This window comes from Penicillium angulare (genome assembly GCF_028827245.1).
Source record: "Penicillium angulare strain IBT 27051 chromosome Unknown utg000003l_segment0_segment0, whole genome shotgun sequence".
Lineage (NCBI taxonomy): Eukaryota > Fungi > Ascomycota > Eurotiomycetes > Eurotiales > Aspergillaceae > Penicillium > Penicillium angulare.
This window is the reverse complement of record NW_026623162.1, coordinates 1,367,484-1,387,148: the sequence shown is the minus strand read 5'-3', so window position 1 is coordinate 1,387,148 and position 19,665 is coordinate 1,367,484. Positions and strand designations below refer to the sequence as shown.

At 44.2% G+C, this 19,665-nt stretch overlaps 8 protein-coding genes across 8 annotated transcripts; 3 read left to right on the top strand and 5 right to left on the bottom strand.

Moving 5' to 3' along the window:
* Positions 1 to 634: 634 nt before the first annotated feature.
* N7478_002682 (NAD-dependent epimerase/dehydratase family protein) lies at positions 635 to 1,606 on the top strand (the record flags this gene model as incomplete). Its single annotated transcript, XM_056918896.1, has 1 exon — positions 635 to 1,606. The coding sequence occupies one exon, from the start codon at positions 635 to 637 to the stop codon at positions 1,604 to 1,606; it is 972 nt and encodes a 323-aa protein (XP_056782054.1).
* A 290-nt stretch (positions 1,607 to 1,896) lies between these two features.
* N7478_002681 (uncharacterized protein) lies at positions 1,897 to 3,311 on the bottom strand (the record flags this gene model as incomplete). Its single annotated transcript, XM_056918895.1, has 3 exons — positions 1,897 to 2,597; positions 2,660 to 3,102; positions 3,160 to 3,311. 3 exons carry the CDS (start codon positions 3,309 to 3,311, stop codon positions 1,897 to 1,899), a joined length of 1,296 nt encoding a protein of 431 aa, XP_056782053.1.
* Positions 3,312 to 4,916: 1,605 nt separating this feature from the next.
* N7478_002680 (Drug/metabolite transporter) lies at positions 4,917 to 6,143 on the top strand (the record flags this gene model as incomplete). The annotated part of the gene is made up of 3 exons (XM_056918894.1): positions 4,917 to 5,159; positions 5,228 to 5,626; positions 5,703 to 6,143. The coding sequence occupies 3 exons, from the start codon at positions 4,917 to 4,919 to the stop codon at positions 6,141 to 6,143; spliced, it is 1,083 nt and encodes a 360-aa protein (XP_056782052.1).
* Positions 6,144 to 6,588: 445 nt separating this feature from the next.
* Positions 6,589 to 7,703, bottom strand: N7478_002679 (D-mandelate dehydrogenase-like dehydrogenase; the record flags this gene model as incomplete). Its single annotated transcript, XM_056918893.1, has 2 exons — positions 6,589 to 7,501; positions 7,555 to 7,703. The coding sequence occupies 2 exons, from the start codon at positions 7,701 to 7,703 to the stop codon at positions 6,589 to 6,591; spliced, it is 1,062 nt and encodes a 353-aa protein (XP_056782051.1).
* Positions 7,704 to 8,209: 506 nt separating this feature from the next.
* N7478_002678 (uncharacterized protein) lies at positions 8,210 to 10,118 on the bottom strand (the record flags this gene model as incomplete). The annotated part of the gene is made up of 7 exons (XM_056918892.1): positions 8,210 to 8,756; positions 8,811 to 9,023; positions 9,073 to 9,195; positions 9,251 to 9,343; positions 9,490 to 9,560; positions 9,770 to 9,860; positions 9,913 to 10,118. The coding sequence occupies 7 exons, from the start codon at positions 10,116 to 10,118 to the stop codon at positions 8,210 to 8,212; spliced, it is 1,344 nt and encodes a 447-aa protein (XP_056782050.1).
* An 830-nt stretch (positions 10,119 to 10,948) lies between these two features.
* N7478_002677 (PQ-loop repeat-containing protein) lies at positions 10,949 to 11,945 on the bottom strand (the record flags this gene model as incomplete). The annotated part of the gene is made up of 5 exons (XM_056918891.1): positions 10,949 to 11,193; positions 11,246 to 11,519; positions 11,576 to 11,779; positions 11,828 to 11,845; positions 11,901 to 11,945. The coding sequence occupies 5 exons, from the start codon at positions 11,943 to 11,945 to the stop codon at positions 10,949 to 10,951; spliced, it is 786 nt and encodes a 261-aa protein (XP_056782049.1).
* A 3,625-nt stretch (positions 11,946 to 15,570) lies between these two features.
* On the bottom strand, positions 15,571 to 16,230 carry N7478_002676 (uncharacterized protein; the record flags this gene model as incomplete). Its single annotated transcript, XM_056918890.1, has 1 exon — positions 15,571 to 16,230. One exon carries the CDS (start codon positions 16,228 to 16,230, stop codon positions 15,571 to 15,573), a length of 660 nt encoding a protein of 219 aa, XP_056782048.1.
* Positions 16,231 to 18,723: 2,493 nt separating this feature from the next.
* On the top strand, positions 18,724 to 19,195 carry N7478_002675 (EthD domain-containing protein; the record flags this gene model as incomplete). The annotated part of the gene is made up of 2 exons (XM_056918889.1): positions 18,724 to 18,882; positions 18,947 to 19,195. The coding sequence occupies 2 exons, from the start codon at positions 18,724 to 18,726 to the stop codon at positions 19,193 to 19,195; spliced, it is 408 nt and encodes a 135-aa protein (XP_056782047.1).
* Between the last annotated feature and the right edge of the window lie 470 nt (positions 19,196 to 19,665).

The following is a 19,665-nucleotide window of genomic DNA, read 5'->3' as shown; positions in this document are numbered from 1 at the left end:
AGCTTATATTCAAACCGGTGTATCGGTGACTTGCGAGTTTCAAAGGTAAACTTAGTAAGTTGGATGGATTTCGTGGATTTGATGAATTTTGGTGAACTTGTGAGGTTTAAAGATTGTATTGTGGTAGGAATCAAAGGGATTCCTAGCTGTGTGTACTTCGGCAGTAGAACTGGTAATCAAAACGCACTCTCCCGGATATCGCCCCTATGTATTCCGAAGATCCGAGATAACATTATCACTGTAAAATAGCGCCCCGGACTTTCGGGCTTTTGAGATGAAATTAGCAAGATAGCTCTGGTGGGGTTCCAAACTGGATTGTTCGGCTTTGCGTCGATCTCCGAGCCCCACATCTGCTGAGGGTCTAAAGACCCTGAGAAGTGTTTCCATTTCCGGAGAAACAGAAATTGCGATATTTTCTGCTCGGCTAAACAGTATGATCTCGGACCTAGCTCTCTTGCGACTTACAAATTCATGATCAACAGGACAAGTATGCACCATGGGTAAGATGAAGCGACGATCGTGTGACGTATAAAGAGGCCAAGGTGCATGTTCAAGTATCAAAATTCAACAACGGATATCTTTATCTTGAGAAAAGTTCCCTCCAACTTCAAAATAAACTCATACACCATTCATCATGCCTAATGTTCTTATTTTGGGCGGCTCAGGCTACCTCGGCCTTGCACTAGGCAAATCACTTCTCCAAGCCGGCACCTACACGGTCTGGGGCACTGCTCGAACCCCTGAGAAAGCAAAGAATATCCTCTCGAATGAGATCTTCCCCATCGAAGAAGACATAACGGACCCGGCAAAGCTTAGCGCCATCATTATCGAAAATTCCATTAATATCGTTGTTGACGCATCCGCGGCCTACGAAAAGGCAGGCAGTATCCTCGCTGGAGTCATCCAAGCAGCTACAGAACGCGAAAAGACCCTTAAAAAAGACAACATCATCGGCCCTAAGCTAGGCTTCGTTTATACCTCCGGTGCATGGAACCATGGATCCCAGAAAACGCGCATCAATGACCTCCTCCCACCTGCAAGTGCTTATTCCCAAGATAAACCCGCGACGGCATCATCATGGAGACCTGCGTATGAACAGACTATCCTCGCCGCTCGCGATAAGCTAGATGTAGCTATTCTGCGCCCTCATACGATTTACGGACGTGGATCGTGGGTCTTCGGAGCATGGTGGGGTGCACTTGCTGAAGGGGCGAAGGCGAAGTCGGGCACTTCGTCCCTGATCTCTGTTCCTGGTGATGGGAAAGCTGTCCCGGGACTTGTCCATGTAGATGATGTTGCGGCTGGATTTCATGCTGCGATTGATCGGTTGGATGGAAGATTGGGTTCGTGGCCTATTTTTGATCTGGTGACGGAGACGGTTTCGCTTGTTGAGATTTTGGAGGGTGCTAAGGTCGTTTTGGGGATTCAACCTGAGGTTACACTTGAGTATACTGGGACTCAGGGGAATGTGTTTCTCGAGGCTTTGAGTTTGGTTAGTAAGGCGGATGCTTCTCGTGCGAAGACAATTCTTGGTTGGAGTCCTAAGCGGACGGAATTTTTGTTGAATTTGCCTGTTTATGTTAAGGCGTGGCAGGCTTCACAGTAGTGGTATAGTTTTGAGTTGAGGTCCGTGGGTGGGTAGTATGAGATGGCTAAGTCTTAGGTTAGGTACATAGAGGAATGTTACTCATTGGATTAAATCCACGAAACGTATCCTAGTTGTCTTTTAATTGTTCTTTGATAAATTATATTCAAAAAATGGTAGCTCGACTCTATATGTTTATTAATGCATGTACAATTATTCAAATGTCTATACAATGAAATGCATCAAATCCAAACGAAAATGATTGCCCGTTAAATGTGATTTACATAGAAATCATCATGGTCCTCGTTCCATTAACTCAATTCAGCGTCACTCTGAGCCTCAGGCTGAGGCTCAACCTGGCCCACGCGAACACTGTCCCCTTCCATTCGAACGATGACATCCGCCCGATCCTGCGAATAGGCCTTTTGCAAAGAGGGCCAGAAATATTGTGCCATGGCCTCTTTAACCCCACCTGGAATCATATCCTTAAAAGGCCAGTAATGCGAGATGAATTCCCCCTCGCAATCCCCAGAGCCGGGGTAGCGGTTTGCCTCTGTACAGGAGAGAATCTTGATCTCATCAGGGTAATCGTAGCGGAGATACTCGTTGAATACGGCTTGCTCGTGGGTGTGCTTCTTTCTCCAGACGCCACAGCCTTCGTACCGTTTCTCATCTGGGCAAGACATCCAGGCCTCGAACAGTTCTTCGCTGTGTTGTGTTTTGTGGGCGACGATGACGCCGGTGTTGAGGTTTGGATCACCTTTCACCATGTTTGTGAATCGTTCTGGATCCTCGGCTAGCGCGAGGGTGATGTTTTCTGTTATTCCCCAGCGGTTGAAGAGCCATTCGATGGGGAGATGGAGGTGAGTGAAGATAGCATCACCGTCCATGAAGACGACCCAGTCGTACTTTTTGATGGCTTCGCGCATGGCGGGCACCTTGTGCCATGTCCCGTGGAGGGTTGGGTCATCTGGGAGTTGAACTAGCTTGTAATCGTACCCATGAAGCTTGGCTGTGGATAGTTAGATGAGATGAAGTTCTATGGTGAGTTGTGGAGGGTATAGGAGTTCTCACCAAACATGTAATGGTTCAGTCGACCGAAAGTCAGACCTTCCAATGTGTCTGTTGTTAGGGTGGATTCATCGAGAAGACCGCCTGGGCCGCCGAGATCACGGCTTTCAACGTCCATGATAAGGACATTTTTCCTCAATGGCTTGGTGAATTTGGGAGATGATGGGAGTTGATACGTTTTGCCGGTCCGACTTGTGAAAGACTCGGCGGTGATGGAATGAATGTGCGGCTTAATCAGCTCAAAGATACCGAGCGGCAAGTCCAGCAGGGTAGTGATGGAAGAAGAAGAATGCGATGAAGAGAATGCACCCGAGGATGGACCCGGGGAAGAAGTGAATGGATTGAGAGAAGATGCTTTGGCAGCTTGAGATTCAGCCGGTAAGTGGGTCGCTGACGGCGTGGAGTATGCCGAAGCCTGTGAGTCGGGCTTATTATGGAGAAATTCACTAATGGCAGGTTAATATTGTTTGTTTGATTTTGGCGGGTGAATCCAGAGAACGTACAAGGAGGTGACCGAGTCAAAGCTGCTTGACGCGGTGGCCTGGACGCTATCGCGAAAGACGAGTAAGAGGAGTATACTCGTTATCAGCAGGGCGGCGGAGATGAGAAGAGATTTCCTCCGGGGCCAACCATAGGTACGCGACGAAGCAGACATGGTGGATTGAGAGCAAGAGTAAAAACCCCTGTACTCGCTGAGAGAGTGGCCAGGAGTAAAGGTTTAAAGATCAAAACCAGAGCATTGCACGGAGAAGGAGGGGAGAGAGCAATCTGGTTGGGATGGGAAGCAATCACTGAAGGTGTCTTAATTGGCTTATTTGTATTATTATGGCGCAGTAAAAAGCTTGACTTCCACTAATCATTACGGGGCATAAATACAGCATGAATACTGACAGATACCGACGAGATATACACCAGTGGACCATCGTGATGCCAGTCCCTGCCAATGCTGGTGCACGTGGGCCCCAGATGGCACTAAGACCTCGTGTATTGTGTGTATCGCAAGCCTAATCAGGTAAGCTCAGGGTCCCAAGCGGGGCCTGTCCCAAGCCTCCTATTATGCATCGCACAGGAGACTCTAGGCATCATCATAAAATAAGAAATAAGATTACTCTAGACGTATCTCTGGATATTGCCCCTTTCTTTTGGTAATTTCAACAGACAAGATCACAGAAAAACACAGAGAAAAGCAATATGAACATTCATAAAAAGATGGAGAAAAATCTGGTTGCCGATCTCCTTCAGGCTATTAAACTGTACATCGGGTTGAACTGTACAAGATATGCAGACCCACACCCATGCAGACCGTCCACTCAGATCCCGGGTAAATTAAATTAGGCCCCCAAGAAATTTAAAAAAAGCTTCTTATCCATGTCTCACAGTACGTCGTCAATCTAGCCGAAGGGTTCCACTCATTTATTACTGTATTGGGTTATAAGGGGTTCAATGTTTGTCGAACTCCCGATTTGAACCCCTTATCAGTGCACTCAACATTGAACATACATCATATGTGCAGTAGGAATAGACAACTAATTTCTTGGGAGAGACTAATTATTTCCTCGCTTTCATATCTCTGACTCGAATTTACCCAACAACTTTTACAAATTCTTCAACCATGGAAACTCACTGGTTCGACTCCATCACTGCATAAAACTGGCTTATGTCATCCGGCTGGTGGAACTTTCCGCTTCGATACGACGAGATTACCGTATTGTGGTATTGTGGTATTGTGCTATTGTTGTATCCGATGTATGGGTGCCCCCACTCCATTGTACATAGGACCTTATAGGCCCCCCGCGGTCCAACCGATATATATGAAGTTTTTTTTTGGATCTTTCTTTGTGGATGTTGCATTTACTAGCTGTAATTGCGCCACAGGCCCCCAGAGGGGCGAGGCTCGCTGGAATACCTTCCAATCATCAAGTAAAGCGTTGCGTTGCCCAGGCTGCCAACCCATGATCATTATATCAACCTTTCTCGGCGCGAGACTGACCCACGTATCCATGGGTAAATGTTGAATTTTGAATGAGAAAAGCGAGACAGTAATCGGAGACCTCGGATAAAAAAAGCAATTGAGTCTCAGTTACTTTTAACTCCGGGCTAGCTCTGTTTATACCCTGCGCCACTTTGCTTATTTGGTTTTATTGATTTGATCCGCTGTTCCCCTGACCCTTCTTTCCCCCTCATACTCTGCCTAAAGCCGAGAGATTATTTCTCGTGCTGTCATTCTTTTGTTTTCGTTTTCTTTCCTTAAGCGCCGAACATGGGCTATTCAAAAGGTGGAGAGCAAGAGGCGGAAATGAAGCTCATGTCAAATGTGTCCCCTCGCAATTCTGTTTCCTCGAGGCCGGACGATGATTTAGAAGCCTTGAATAAAGAAGCGGGCGTTCAAATTCCCCTGGAGGTCGAATACAAAACGCCACCCAGCGTGAAATATGCATGGCTATGCGCCCTGTTGGTATTGGGTATGCTCTTGACTATTCACAACAAGATCATCCTCGGATCGGTAAGTACTCACTCAAGTAACGTATGCACTTGAGTTTATGAATCTGGAAACTGATCATATCGCAATAGTTCCCCTGCCCTTGGCTTTTGACAGGTCTACACAGCGCATTCTCTGGGCTAGGAACAGTCATTCTTCTGAAGATGGGCTATTTCAGATTGTCGACGCTCTCCCGACGTGACCATTTGATCCTAGTTGCCTACTCCGTCCTTTTCAGTGTGAACATTTTCTTTTCCAACTTCTCACTTTCCCTCGTCAGTCTGGCATTCTTCCAGATTATTCGCAATACATCGCCCATCTTCACTGTCTTTCTCGAACGTGTCATATTTGCACGTTCTTACTCCCTTTACACCTATCTCGCCCTCATACCGATCGTCATGGGTGCCGCCATGACTGCTTCTGGTGAGCTCCAATTCACCTACTGGGGACTATTCATATCGGTTATTGGCGTGGTTCTCGGTGTCTTAAAGGTACATACATTCCTCTTTCTCTATCTTTAACCCTTCCCAGGGAAGTTGAGTTTCATCTGACTAATTCATCAACTAGATCATAATCACCAACCGTCTTATGACTGGATCTCTCTCGCTCTCTTCACTGGAACTGATTTATCGAATGTCCATCTACGCCTCAATCCAATCATTCGTAATTGGTATAAGCGTTGGCGAGCTCTCAAAGCTGAGCGGCGCCAATGTCTGGGTTACTGAGGAGAGCGATAGCTCAAAACTCCCAGCCATGATCGCTGGTGCATCGTTGGTCGGAAATGGAATGCTGGCATTCTTCCTGAACATCGCTTCTTTCCAGGCTACCAAAGTTGCGGGCTCCTTGGCTATCACTGTTTGGGGAAATATTCGACAGACCTTGACTTTGATGTTGGGAATTGTGTTCCTAGGTAACTTCAACCTTAACCCACAGACTGCGGCGGGAATAGTGCTCGTAGTGCTGGGGTGCGGATTCTACAATCAGGCGGAGATCGCCTCGAAAAGGTAAAACTTGTGTAATTAATGCGCCTTGATGGCGCTTACAAATGATACTGTATGTACATAATTAGAGAAAAGAGTATCAATGTGATATCTACTTTTTAGTAGCTGATTTACATTTCATCTATCTAATCCTTCTCCCTTCGAATTCTGGCCTGGCCGCGGTCGGTTACACTTAGCACAAACCTTTGAAACAGACTTGATCTTGAGGGATTGTATGAAACATCCTGGGCCCAGGTTGCGTATGCGGCATAAAGCCCTGTAATACTTAGACGCCACGTCATTCTGGGAAATATACTACAATAACTAGTACTCATGCTAAATGAAACAAACCTTCTCGTGTGGATGCAAAGTCTGCTCTATATTTCATGTATTTCATCTCTATACAAAATGTATTTCCTGTGAAAAGAATGGTAGAACAAAGTCTTATCTTTCCCAAGCAGCCAAGTAATCCATTATACCTCTGACTCGAAAGCCTTCCGGTTCACAGGTGTACGAGGCTCTCCTGTAAACTCGCCATTGGGCCCCACCACCTGGATGATATTTTTCATGGCATTCAGTTCAAAATTGACTCGTGTCTCCAACGCTCCACCAGCAACATGTGTCGTCAGGGTAACATTCTCCATACTGGCCAGTTTATGTGAAACCTGAGGTTCATGATAATGCACATCCAAACCCGCAGCCGCAAGATGCCCACTTTCAAGAGCCTGTATCAAAGCATCCTCATTCACCACCTTTCCTCGTGCAGTGTTAATAAGTCGGCTTCCAGGCTTCATCAAAGCCAAAGTCCTCTCATTCATCAAATCCTGCGTAAACTCATTAAGAGGCGTATGGAGAGTAACACAGTCCGCAACCTTCAACAAACCCTCTAATGACTCATGATAAGTAGCATCGACAGTCTTCTCTTCTTCCAACTCAGCACGTCTAATGTCAAAATAATGAATATTCATCCCCAAGGCCATTCTGGCTTTGAAAGCAACTTTCTTGCTAATGTTCCCGAATCCAACAATACCCAATACATTTCCGCGCGGGTTATGTGAGATCTCGGCTGTGGCTTTGTGAACCGCCGTGAAGATTGCCGGATCAGCTGTTCTAGCTGCGAGTTGGGAGCGAGTAAAGTTTCGAAATACGCCTAGAATCATCCATAGAGTTGTGTCGGATACTGCTTCGTCTGAGGCTCCGACGCCATTGGCATACCAGATTTTGTGCTGGCCTAGGATATCGACGTCGGCCCAATTGAAGCCTGCGCCTGCGGAGGCAAAGATTCGCGTACTATCTGGGAGAAGTGGGATAAGTTCGGAGTCCCATTGGCCCATGAATCCGCCCGTTTGGAAGTGTGGACGGAATAGTGCCGAGAAGTCCCCGTATCTAGTTGGGATTAGTATGCTGTGATTTTGGGATGGGGTTGGGATATGTTTTACTTCTTGGTTTTCAGTGCTTTAATAAAAGATGCACGATCTGTTTCTGTGGCTTGGATGACGTTGAAGCGGGACTGGAATTCGGTCTTGTAGAAGTCATGGTTGTATTTGATAGGGTCACCGAGATGAAGGACTGTGGGCTTGGCAGTCATTTTTGAGAAAGGTCCGTGAATATAATATATGTTCTAAATGAATGCAGGGGATGACTTTCGATGTGCACTTCTATTTATGTAAGGATCAATCACATGAAGTTGGTTTTCCGTGCTTTATCCGTATCTAGTGGAGAGTCAGCGCTTCGGATAGAAAGCCGACTATTGCGCTATTGTGGTCCACCATGGAAACTCAATTGCTTCACTAATCTACTTTCTACTTTCTGTCTACTTTATGCTTGATATGTTTTCCGATTTTCCCTTTTTATCTACTTTCAATTATATCACATCCGCGATTTATGCTTGGCTGTGAGGCTAACATACTAAATTCTGTCAATGGCTTTTTACTGTCTCGCTTCAAGGCTGGCCAAGTAAAGTCGCAGCGCGGTCTCCAAAGTCTTGTGTTTGTACAGGAGAAGGAGACCTCGGAAACATGACTAGTACAGACCATTCATTACATATATCATGAAATTTGTGAATTCTGCTTTCGATATACTATCCCAAAGTCCTCATAGAATATACCGTGCCCCGTCATCAGGACCGTTCTCCCTATCTAACTTCTTGTTCTCTCGCTGCAACACAAAGCGAATTATCAGCGCTAATCCCCCACACGCGACACAGACACATGCCAAAGCAACACCAGCAGGAACATATCTTGGCCCTTGAGAATCCGGATACAGGTAGCTACCGTAGATCGATGCCGCATTCCCAAACATACCGCACATAGCCACGACGACTGATCGCTTCACCAGCGGCCGCGAGAATGAAGATGTAATCCATGCGAGAATCATTTGAAATGAAGGAAGCGTGCCGATCGGTATGAGATACATGGCAAACATCCTGGCGCCCAGATTATTGGTCGTGATAACAATGATATTGCCAATGGCACCTATCAACATGCAGCAGAATATATGGATGCTCCGCTCATTTGTCTGCGAGGAATGATAGGATATAGATATTACAGCGAGGAATGTCGCGAACCAAACGGGTACTGTCAGGAATAAGGTAACTGTACTACTGTAGCCCAAGGATTCCACTATAGATGGAAAGAAATAACTATTAAAGCGAGTTAGCTTCTGAGTGAGATATTTTTCTAGCTGATTTACTTACGTGAATGATTGTGCCAGCAGGTTAAGGTGGTTGAGAAGCATGAAGAAGTAAAGCCTATAATCGGAAAGTGCCATTTTGACGGCTTCTAACGGGCTCACAGCGAAACGGTCATCTTCCTCACCCGCTGCATCCTGCGCGAGACGCCACTGGGCATAATCTTGTTCTTGACGAGAAAGCCAACGCGTTGTATTGGGGTAGTTCGGCATAAACCATCTGCTTACAATGAGATTATATCCAGAAGAAAAGATAGAAGAAAACTTACATTGCTATCAACGCGATTCCGACCGTCGCACAGCCTTCAATGATGAATAGCCATCTCCAGGCTGCTAGCCCGTGAGCGTTGTCAAGATTACCAATGACACCGGCTGCAATGAGCCCACCGAACCTATATGAGGGTATCATGATGTGATTCACTGATTTTCACCGGTCTGACAACTTACATGTTTGCAAGAGCAACTCCGGCATAAAAGATACCGATGCGATGGGTCAGTTCTTCTGTGCGGTACCACGAGGACATCAGGAAAATAGATCCCCTAATAAATGGATGTTAGGACCACTTGAGTGTGGACAGCCTGAGGTGATTCGAACATACGAGAAAAAGGGCGCCTCGGCAGCTCCTATATTATTTTGTTCTGGTGAGTACTTGATTGAACATGAACGGTTTATTTAAGCGGCATACCAAGGAATAACCGACAGATAAGTTCTCCAGCGAAGCTTTTCGTTGTGGATTGGAGTGCGGAGATCGTGCCCCTAAATAAAAGAAGAATTGTCACAGTTAGAAATGTATGAAGCCACTCCAATGGAAGTATTGAATCTACCAAAGAGCCATCATTCCACAAAGATACAGAGAAGGTCGAACCCGAGTAAGAAGAAGATTAGATGGTAGTTGAAATAGGATATATCCCTGTAGTCGATTAGTGGGTCTCTAGAGACTCTAATTTGACACAACAAATACTTACAATAAACAAAATCGATGTTATTGTATTGAATTCAGTTCCTTTCAGACCAAGATCCTGTTCCAAAGTGCCGAGTTTTGCTTGCGAGAGTGCACTTTGCGCTGTTAGTAAATTGCTTCCACTTGGTCATCGCAAGGAGTGTTTACTTTCGGTCCAAAAAGTTGGTCAAGTACATTAACACAATCCAGGGTAACAAATGTATATCAATCTTCCACAGTAGTTTTCGTGTCTCTTGTCGATGCCAATCATCATCTCGAGAGGCGAATTCGGTTGTCCATGCTAGGAACTTGGACTCCTTTTTCTCATGATCAGCCGACTCGACATGGACGGCTTCAGAGTCGTCCTTCTCCATATTCAGTGAATAGGACGAAAAGAAGAAACTTCGAGATTTGAGACTGTTAGTGAATTAGAAATGTTATGTTTGATTTCTATTTAGTGGATCTCTTGGAATATGAGACAAGTCATGTACAAGGTTGGATGGTTGTTGATTTGATTCAGTCGAGGAAGGCCAAGGGGTTCTCTCCGACATTATTCTAGGCTACTTGAAGGATGCTTACTGAGGATCCCGATCTTATTTGCTCGTTTAGTAAAGTATCTGACCCATGATATCTTTAAGCCTTTTAAAGCACCCATTTGTCGGGGTAAATGCGGGGGATTCGCGGGGATGCGTCAGTTAGGCCATGTCTCACTGACCGCGATCGGCTTTCTCACCGGGATCGAGAACTCGAGCAGGTTATGAACGCCGAGGCTACGGAGATAAAGAGGACTGCATCTTTTAACAACCTACCGTTTAACCTAGCCTCTCGCTGAAGTGATATAGATGCATACCATAAATATATTATAAGTAATGAATTGTGCAGGCCGAGTATTCCAAATCAGATTTAACTCCACTCTCACAAATTAGCTTTCGAGCCTTGATCAGAGATATGCTCATCTAAGTTTATTTTCTCCCTTGCTGAATTGTACGTCCTGTCTTGCAGTGATCCACCACCGATGAGTTATTGTTGACCTGTAGTACCGTGTTGCTCAATAGAATTTTGTCAAGTATCTTATACAAACAGTCAAAATGGAGTTCTGTCGATCTGACAAGATCGCCCATCTTTCTGACCCCATTTTCATACCAAAGAGGACTTACTCGACGCTTTTTTGACATACTGCATAGAGCCGTGCCGTAATATCAAGCTAAAGTACACGCGGCCAACCCCGCCTCTCTACTACCTCAGACGCAGATGCAGTTCTGAACACGGAAGTTGACGATGGCATTGGATGGAGAGATATGGGCTCCTGTGAAGGCTCAACTTTCTTTGACCGCGACTTCAGCCAAGGCAAGAGATTGAATACGCCACCACATGCGAAAATGCCCAACCAGAGTACAAACTCGGTTCCATATATGACTATGCCAAGTATGTCAATAGTCGGTCCGAACACTTCTCATATATTAGCCACTACTGATGCACGACGAATTTCCCTTTGACTCACAAACGGATACGAGCGAAAATACATCGCCGGCTGCGTCGATGCCGACGAAAAAGAAACTGATTCCTCGTACGGTTCTGTGAACATAAATGTCCCAGTAATGCCTCAGTACTCCTGCTGCAAGCAAGCATGCGCTTAAAACAGCCATCAAAATAAGAGGCCACCTCAGGTCGTGCGCTTTAGCTTCTTTTAACGCAAATATCAAGCCTGTTTCGATGCCACCCAAAATAAGAACAAGAGAAGCGACCGCGGCAATGCACTTTGCGATAGCATATTTCTATTCCGCAGTCAATACCATGTATACAATGATTTTAGGGGGCAGATAAAGCCTACTTTTCCGTAGTAAAGACACTGCGACCAAGTAACAAGGCTCAAAACTGTAAGTATTTGAGGCTGTATTCTTAAAGCCACATTGAACTCTTCCACGATGTTGTATACCCCGAGAGGGACACCCGCCGCAGCCCACAAGAGCATCATTGACCCTTGTAGACCTTCAGTGTTGTGTCTTCTGTAATTGATGATAATTTGAGGCAGAAGCTGAGGAATATTAGCACCAGTGAGTTAAGACGTAAAACAACGGCCTACCTGGATAGACCAACAAACCTGTGAGCTTCATTAGTGGGATACGTAGATTGAGAAGGCTAACTGGCAAACGAACCGCCCCAAGGGTGCCCAAGACATTTTCTGCCACGGGAATGTCCATTCTTACAAGGCACCTGCCACTACGATGTCAAGTTTGAAAGAGAGTATATGGACGAGAGTTGCTAATTGCACCACAAAAATGGCTAACGCCACCACGATAAACCATTTTGGGAATTCTGCCGTATTTGTATTATCAGCCGGTATTAAGGCGGTGTAATTAAAATGGGCGGTCAGGCGAGGCAGTGGACGTGCCGACACACAATAACACACCAAACTACATTAAAAAAGACGTCTATTGCGGAGCGCCCGGATATCTCTATTATCTAATGATAATTGATTATATTTGAGCTAGCTATTATTTAATGATATATGTTTATTGATCTAGAAGCGTTTTTAAAAATGAGTTAAAATAGTATTGTTGTAGTAAATCAAATTAGGGGTAAAAATATATAAAGTTACTACATAAAAGTAAATAGTTAGTAGGGAAATGGCGGGGCACAGTAAGGTATAGTGAGTATGTGACTTGCCGTTTACAGAAAGGTAGAGAGAAGCTGATTGGCCAGAAGAGGCCCATATTATCTCAGGAATGTGAATTATTATTACTACTGTTACTATATCAATATTATAAGCAATAACAATATTTTAAACATCTATTTTAATACCTCCCCTAGCTAAAATAACTTCTCCTTTTAGAGTATTATTATTTCTTATTTCCTCTACTACCCCTAAAAATTTGAAGCTATTTATTTATCATTATATCGCTGGAATCTACTGAATCTCTTGTGTCTAGTCCTAGGCTATCAACTATCCCTCCTCCTACGTTCTGTGATGATTTTCTTAACACTGTTAACATAATTCATAACGAGGAAGCTTAATTTCTTAAGGAAGTATCGGTTAATACCTCCTTAGACGTTATGCCAAGTTTCCCTTTATTTCAGCTGCTTCTGCCCTGGAAACTTGAGTATTCTTTACTAGATGAAGCTTAAATGGAGATGAATCAATTTGTAGCTACCCAAGGCTATGTAGTTGTTTCAAAATATTTGAATTCCTATAGTGGGGTATAATTTAAGGCTATTTACCAATACTGGTGAGGTGGTGAATATCGTAACCGCCGGACTATAGATGTTAATATAAAAAAACGCAGAAGAGGCTGTACAAAAAAGTACAACTATCCATTTAAGGTTATTCTTCGTTAAGATGGGGATATATAGCTACTAGGAATTCAAAATAGTAGCCATAACTATACACCATCATCTGCTATCAATATTCCCTATCTTCGCCAAATAGTAGTAAAAAAAAAAGCTTCGGATATTCAACAGGCGATCCAGGATGGGGTTTGGCCTTGCTAGATCATAGATCGGCTTAGGAATAAAGACGAATATATTATTATAAAGAATATCTATAATATTAAGATGGATCTTAACAAAAAACGACTTGGTGGCCGCTCATCTATTCAAACACTTCTCCAAGATCTCCCAAATTCAGGGAATTGGTACATCTACCATAGATCTAATGACGACCATATTTTGCTTGCTTTATTCACCATCCACCGGACTTCTATTGGGTTTTTACGTCTTTTTCCTTATATTCTTTGGATAGATACAACATTCAAAACTAATAAGTTCAAAATGCCGTTGCTTGATATTACCGGAATAACATCAACAAACCAGACATTCTCTACTAGCTTCTGCTTTATATCAGACTCTACTACCGACTTATTTTACTGGGCATTGCAACAATTACAATCGGTATTAGCGGTAGAATCAATTCCTGAGCCATTGACTGTATTTACAGACAAAGAGCTTGCAATTCTCCGTGCAATTCCAATAGTTTTTACACTTAATTATATACTCTACCTATAGTATATTAATAAATATCTCCTTACCTATGCACGTACGCCAATCTGGCAGTATCTTGAATAGGAAATCAAAGAAGCTGCAAAAAAACAGGAAATATTGCCTTTGAAAAATAGATGTCTACAGCAAGAAAAGCTTTTTCGATAGGGCAAAATGAAGCAGCTCTGGTATAAAGTTGTTACTGCTTTAACCCCTTAAGATTTTGAGCAAAAATAGAGGGAATTCCAGTAAACTTACTACCATAAGATCTTTGCTAAGCTACTTTGTTATATCCAGAAGGAATGGCTTAGTCCTTAATATATAAAGATATTCTTACATCATTATACACAGCAATATCTTCATTTAGATGAGGTTGTAACATCTCAGAATAAATCTGTACATTAGGCATTTAAACGTGATCAACAGGTAATTCTCCTATTATTACTTTATAATTCTTTACTAATTTAAGATAGGGAACCTCAACTTCTCTTCTTAAAGCCTTTAATATCTTTAAACAGACAATTAAACATCAATATACAGATATTTAATATCAGTTATACGATCAGATACTTGGACAACTCACAGGTTATCAATCCTATACATTTTTACTACCAAATCTTATACAAAGAGTCTCACTTAAAGCCATTCACCGTCTGGAGAAAGAAATCAACACATATCTACCTATCCATACCGAAAAACCTCAAATTCCTATCTCCTGTACATACAGCAAAGGCAGGGGCATTCCATACATCCATCAAATTATTCCATATTATAACAAGAAAAAGCCACTTCCTCTTGATCTCTTCCATTTACAGTGGCATCTTCAGGAGGCTGATTCACCACAGTTTCATCCAGCTCTTCTTCGTATACAGGAGCCAAGAATGCGGGATGATCGGAGGGTATAGATATCGCGAGGATCGTATACAGCATCACAGGCCTCGGGGGCCCAGCAAGCCACCCGAGGCCCAGAGGGATCACAGGGGTGGATCCTAAGTTTATGGGAGCAGCTAGATACCGTTAAAGATACTGTAGATCGTGAGTTTTATGAGCAATAGTCACAACAAGACTCACAACAGCCACCAACTCAGTAATCTCAGAGGAGGCCGCCAATATATAGAAATTGCGGCGTGGAGAGGTATAAAAGGCCTGGGTGTCCGCAGATCAACAGATTTGCTAGTTAATTCGGCTGAAAATGCATTTGCCGGTGTTTTTAAAATCAGCCTCTGTTTCCTCTTTGGGTTAGCTTGGAATGAGTCAACTTGCTAGCATAATAAATGTCGTTGAAGCATTAATAAAATGGATGCATTTTATATGGAGATTTTATATATGTGTTTGATTCCGGACCGTACTCATGCTGCCGGCAGAATTATAGATGCCTTAGTGCCTTATGGTTTTACAAATACGGCGGTGAGCTTATCATGGTGGCGTTAGCCATTTTTGTGGTGCAATTAGCAACTCTCATATGGACGCACGGGGCCTGGAGAAGATGGCGGCTAGATAAGAACGATTCGTCATAGCACGTGAAGTGGGGACATTTCCTTAAATTCTGATTGGTGCTTATCACGTGAATGAGCCTGCTTGGGTTTAGCTCCATCTCGCTAGTTTAGACCGAAGAAGTCGTGCCCATGAGAGTGAACATTGAATGAATTCAAGCAAAAAAGCTTTCTTTTATGGCTAAGAAAAATTGGGTGGTCTTATACGGCGGGATGCATCAAACAATGAAAGTATTTTCGTTTATTTCATTGGGGTATCCTAGCATAACGTCCATCCTTGACATGAGGTATCAAGAATGCCAAAAAAAAAGGCGTGCTTCACTTCTCCAATAAGGATCTCCATTCCTTTAGACGTTCATTACAGCATAGCTGCAACAGCTGCTGCAACCATGGGAGCAGCAGTGATCATGGCACCTGATTTCCCGCTGGCAGCAGCAGCAGTTTCAGTTGCCTTGGAGTTGGTGGTAGACTCCAGGCCCGCAGTGACCAACAAAGCAAAGTAAGAGCCGGTGGAGGTGCCCATAGGAGCAGACTTGTACTTCATCTTAGTAGAGGTGGAAGACTTGGATTTTTCCCCATCAATGGTGCCGCTCATGCTTGCACTCATGCTGCAACTGGCTGATTCAGTTGAATGGTGCAGCGAGCAGTCGTAAGTTTGAGTAATTGTGACATCCCAGCTTGATGACTCGTCCGAAGTTGTTGCGACATATTCAGCCTTGAAATTGGCAGTGTCTGCACCCTGAACAATTGTCCATGAATTGGGGAAGCTGCATTCTCCGGTCGGGACACCCTTTTGGCAGCCGACGTGGTAGGTGGTGGTCTGTGACTTGACGTCCGCGATACTGGCAGCAGTCTTGCTAATACCGCGGCCATGAGTGATCATGTGCCAGTCCCAAGAGGGAGAAAAGTAGGGAAGAGTTGTGGCGGTTGCGGTGTTTGTGGTGGTTGTGGTAGTAGAATCATCGGCATTGACGCCAAATGCAGCGATGGCTGCTGTGAGGAGGAAGGAGGTACGCATATTGAATGGGAAGCTTGGCAAACTGTTTACACAGAAAGAAATCCACGGGATTTGGGGGTCTGTCCGATATAAGTACTGCGAAGAGACCCCTGCTTTCTTAGCCTGTTTTCATTAGCAATGAAACAAAAAAAGAGCCCCCCCCCCCCCCCCCCGAGGGCGAAACTCCAGTCGAACTGCGCCATTAACGATCTCTGCTCGATTTTGGGATGTAAGACGAGATCCCTGGACGTGTAGGATGCACTAGCTAGCATTAGCTGGGGTGTCACAGGGTCTAACGCTACTCCGTTGGTCTTAGCCACGGCTTGTCAATCTCCAATTGGATACAGGAATGTATCTTTGTGCTATAGAACCCGGCTAGGTGCCTAGCGTGCATGTTCGGCTGGGGCCAAAATGGAATACTTCTGCCTTCGCCCCACGATGAGTACCACCAGCCTAATCTGTTTGCATTCGGTTCCCCGATGACCCTACAGGGCTGAGGGGCCATCGACAGATCATACTGTTGTTTCTTTGTATAAGTCACACCCCTCGGGAAGCTCGATTAGGAAGCTCTGGAATGTCGGACACGATGCCATCATTGCCATGGGGCCATTTTGGAAGCAGTGTGCGGGCCTTTCTCTGTGCGAGCGTTATTAATTCGCCAAGAGACTAGGCTGCACTCCAAAGAAGTGATGGATTTTTGTAACCAAAAGATGTCGCTAGCAGGTCCATCGAAAAAAGTCAATGATTGGAATCCAACGATGTACAAGTCGGTGAGAGGACGAAAGTTTCCTTGGCGATGGTCGAGCGTGCCGAGCCGAGCGACGATCACACAAAAGGGGTTTCTGATATTGATGACGTAGATATAAGGCAGCGATGTGGCTTGTGATTTAACTAGTTAGTTTTCTCTCAGTGACGTTCTGTGGGAAAAAAAAATATTACTCCATACAGAAATTCTACATTAGTGCCTTAGTACCAAATTGGAAACGTCCAACCTTGGGGGCCATACAGAGCGGAGGGGGGATCCTGGGGACTGCACATACTCCGTGGGTAAGGCTTAGTATGATCGAGTAGCATAAACAGCCCTCTCTCCTGTTTATGAACACTTGTCAAAGCCGCTCAAATGGCCTAGGCTATGCATAAGCAACCATGCCCATCAACATTACTACTGAGAAGTGAGGAACTGAAGTTCAATCAAGAAGCAGTCTGCTGCTGCCCCGAAAGCGAAACCAGAGGCTGGGTTTGCCGGCATGCTATGTTCACGATCAGCTGATAATGCCACAGAAATACGTCGAAGATGATTCGCAGACAAAGTGGAACCTTTCAAGCAAGGATGTTGCTAGGCGACATGGGCGGTGTAATCAATAAATCACCAGCCACCCAGCTCATGAATCAGGAGTTAACATGGAAAGCATCCCAGCTTTTACTTGAAACCAAGTTCAGAGAAAGTCCTTGCGTGTGAGGAACATGCTATTAGGCCGGAAGGATAGTGGGGCATACCAAACTACTGATGCGGCCAAACCCATTGAATCCCAACAAAAAGTGAGGCTCGAGTATTTGACGAGCGTGATGCAGAAAGGGCCTCATGTCTCGAGTCTTGAGATGTGGTAAGTGGCTATTGACTTGGATTTGATGACAGGTTACTAAGATGCAACCATTCTTCGCTTCAAATGCATAACATGGTCATATTAAGACACTTTTTTACGGTTTCTTAAAATCTCATCGGCGCAATGTTCTATCCAGGCATATATTCAGTGACAAAATAGCAAAATAACAAAATAACAAAGACAATGCAAACGTATCGTCACCGCGATCCCCAGTTCGTGAATGAGTGAGTCATTAAATCGATAATCACAATTCGTGTGGGCAACTTGAAGTTCAACTATCCTCCAAACGACTCATTGTTGTAATTATTGGAGCCAGGTAGCTTGAGTCCCAATTGACCAACTTGAACTTAAAATGATTGTGTCCAGGATTGGGACAGCTCCGTTCAAGTTCTTACATATATCATCACCGAGACACTAGTATTCAAGAGCCCATCTTGATAACAGGTAACATATTTGCAATATTGTATTTCGCAAGTAGACGGGCTCACATTTGGAACAGTCCCGCAGTATATCGCGATATAAATCTCCTTTAGAGGCAAGATGTCTTCATAGTTTCCGAGCCTTGGGGGAAAAAGATATGTCAGACTCTAGGAAAGCACGTATATAGTTGGTTCTAAGGGGTGAATTTGTTAAAGCTGAGTTCATTGCACTGCTTTCCTTCTCCGTTATCTTCCGTCACTATTCCTGCAGGTGTTGTTAGCCGATTTAAAGCCACTTATTCTTCTAATTTTAGACTCCGGCTAAAGTTCAAGTTGGGCGGGGTCGTGGTTATTGTGATGTCCCCGCACTTTGAAATTCCCCGAGGAAATTATCCTCAAGCTTTCGTGCTCTCTCGTTCCTTTTCGTCTACGTATAAAGTCTAATTCTATTATCACTTGATCCAATCTACACTCATACTTGAGATTCAGAAATGTCTTCAACTTCAATCTCGCCAGTCAAAGTCATTATATTTGCCAAGAGAAAAGAAGGCACGACAAAAGAGCAATTCAGTGAATATTGGCGAGGTCCTCATGCGGAGCTGTTTCTGGCGCTCCCCGTTGTGAAGAAACGCTGTATCAAATACGAACAGGTATTGATAAATCAACTTTTCCCACGAATTCCTGAATAGACACTGATCGAAGTTTCCGGTCCAGTTCCACGAGGGCATCGACGACAGAGCAACAGTTGAAAATGCACTTAGTTATCCCCAGTCAGGGTGGGATGGAGTGGCTTTCGTGACATTCGACTCAAGCGAAGGTACGGCGGAAGTCTTCAATGACCCCGCATTCAAGGAACTTGCATCGACAGATTCGCCGAAGTTTTTGGCTTCACCTGATGTCTCACAATACATGTTGGTTGTTGGCAATCCAGAGGTGAGGTACAGCGCCGAGGGTACTCAGTGAAAATCTACTCAATTTCAAGTCAGAATATGTATGGAACAAGTGATTCTCTACGGGCCAATTTCAATTGCATCTGAGTGACAAGCATGGGCTTTTCGAAAGAAGATTGGGACCTGAGTCCAACTTGAACCTTTTTATCATTTGCTAGGAATCTAAATCTATACATTCCGATTACTATATTCTTCCTTGAGCTTCATTTAATCCATAAACTATGTTAAAAAAGTCTCATTTTATCTACATTTGAGAGCGGCAACAAAAGAGAAAAAGGAGAGAAAAATGCCGGCGAAATTGTGGAGCTGAAAGGTGATTTGGCAAGATCGCCCTTGCAGGTCATGTTGCACAACAGATACTGATCGTCTCCCTGCCGTGTTGTTCTTACCCTGGTTTTAATGGCTACTAATAATCATGTAATCAATTCTTAATAACCATGTGACGTGCAATAATTTCAACTTGCCTTGGATGAACTTTTATAT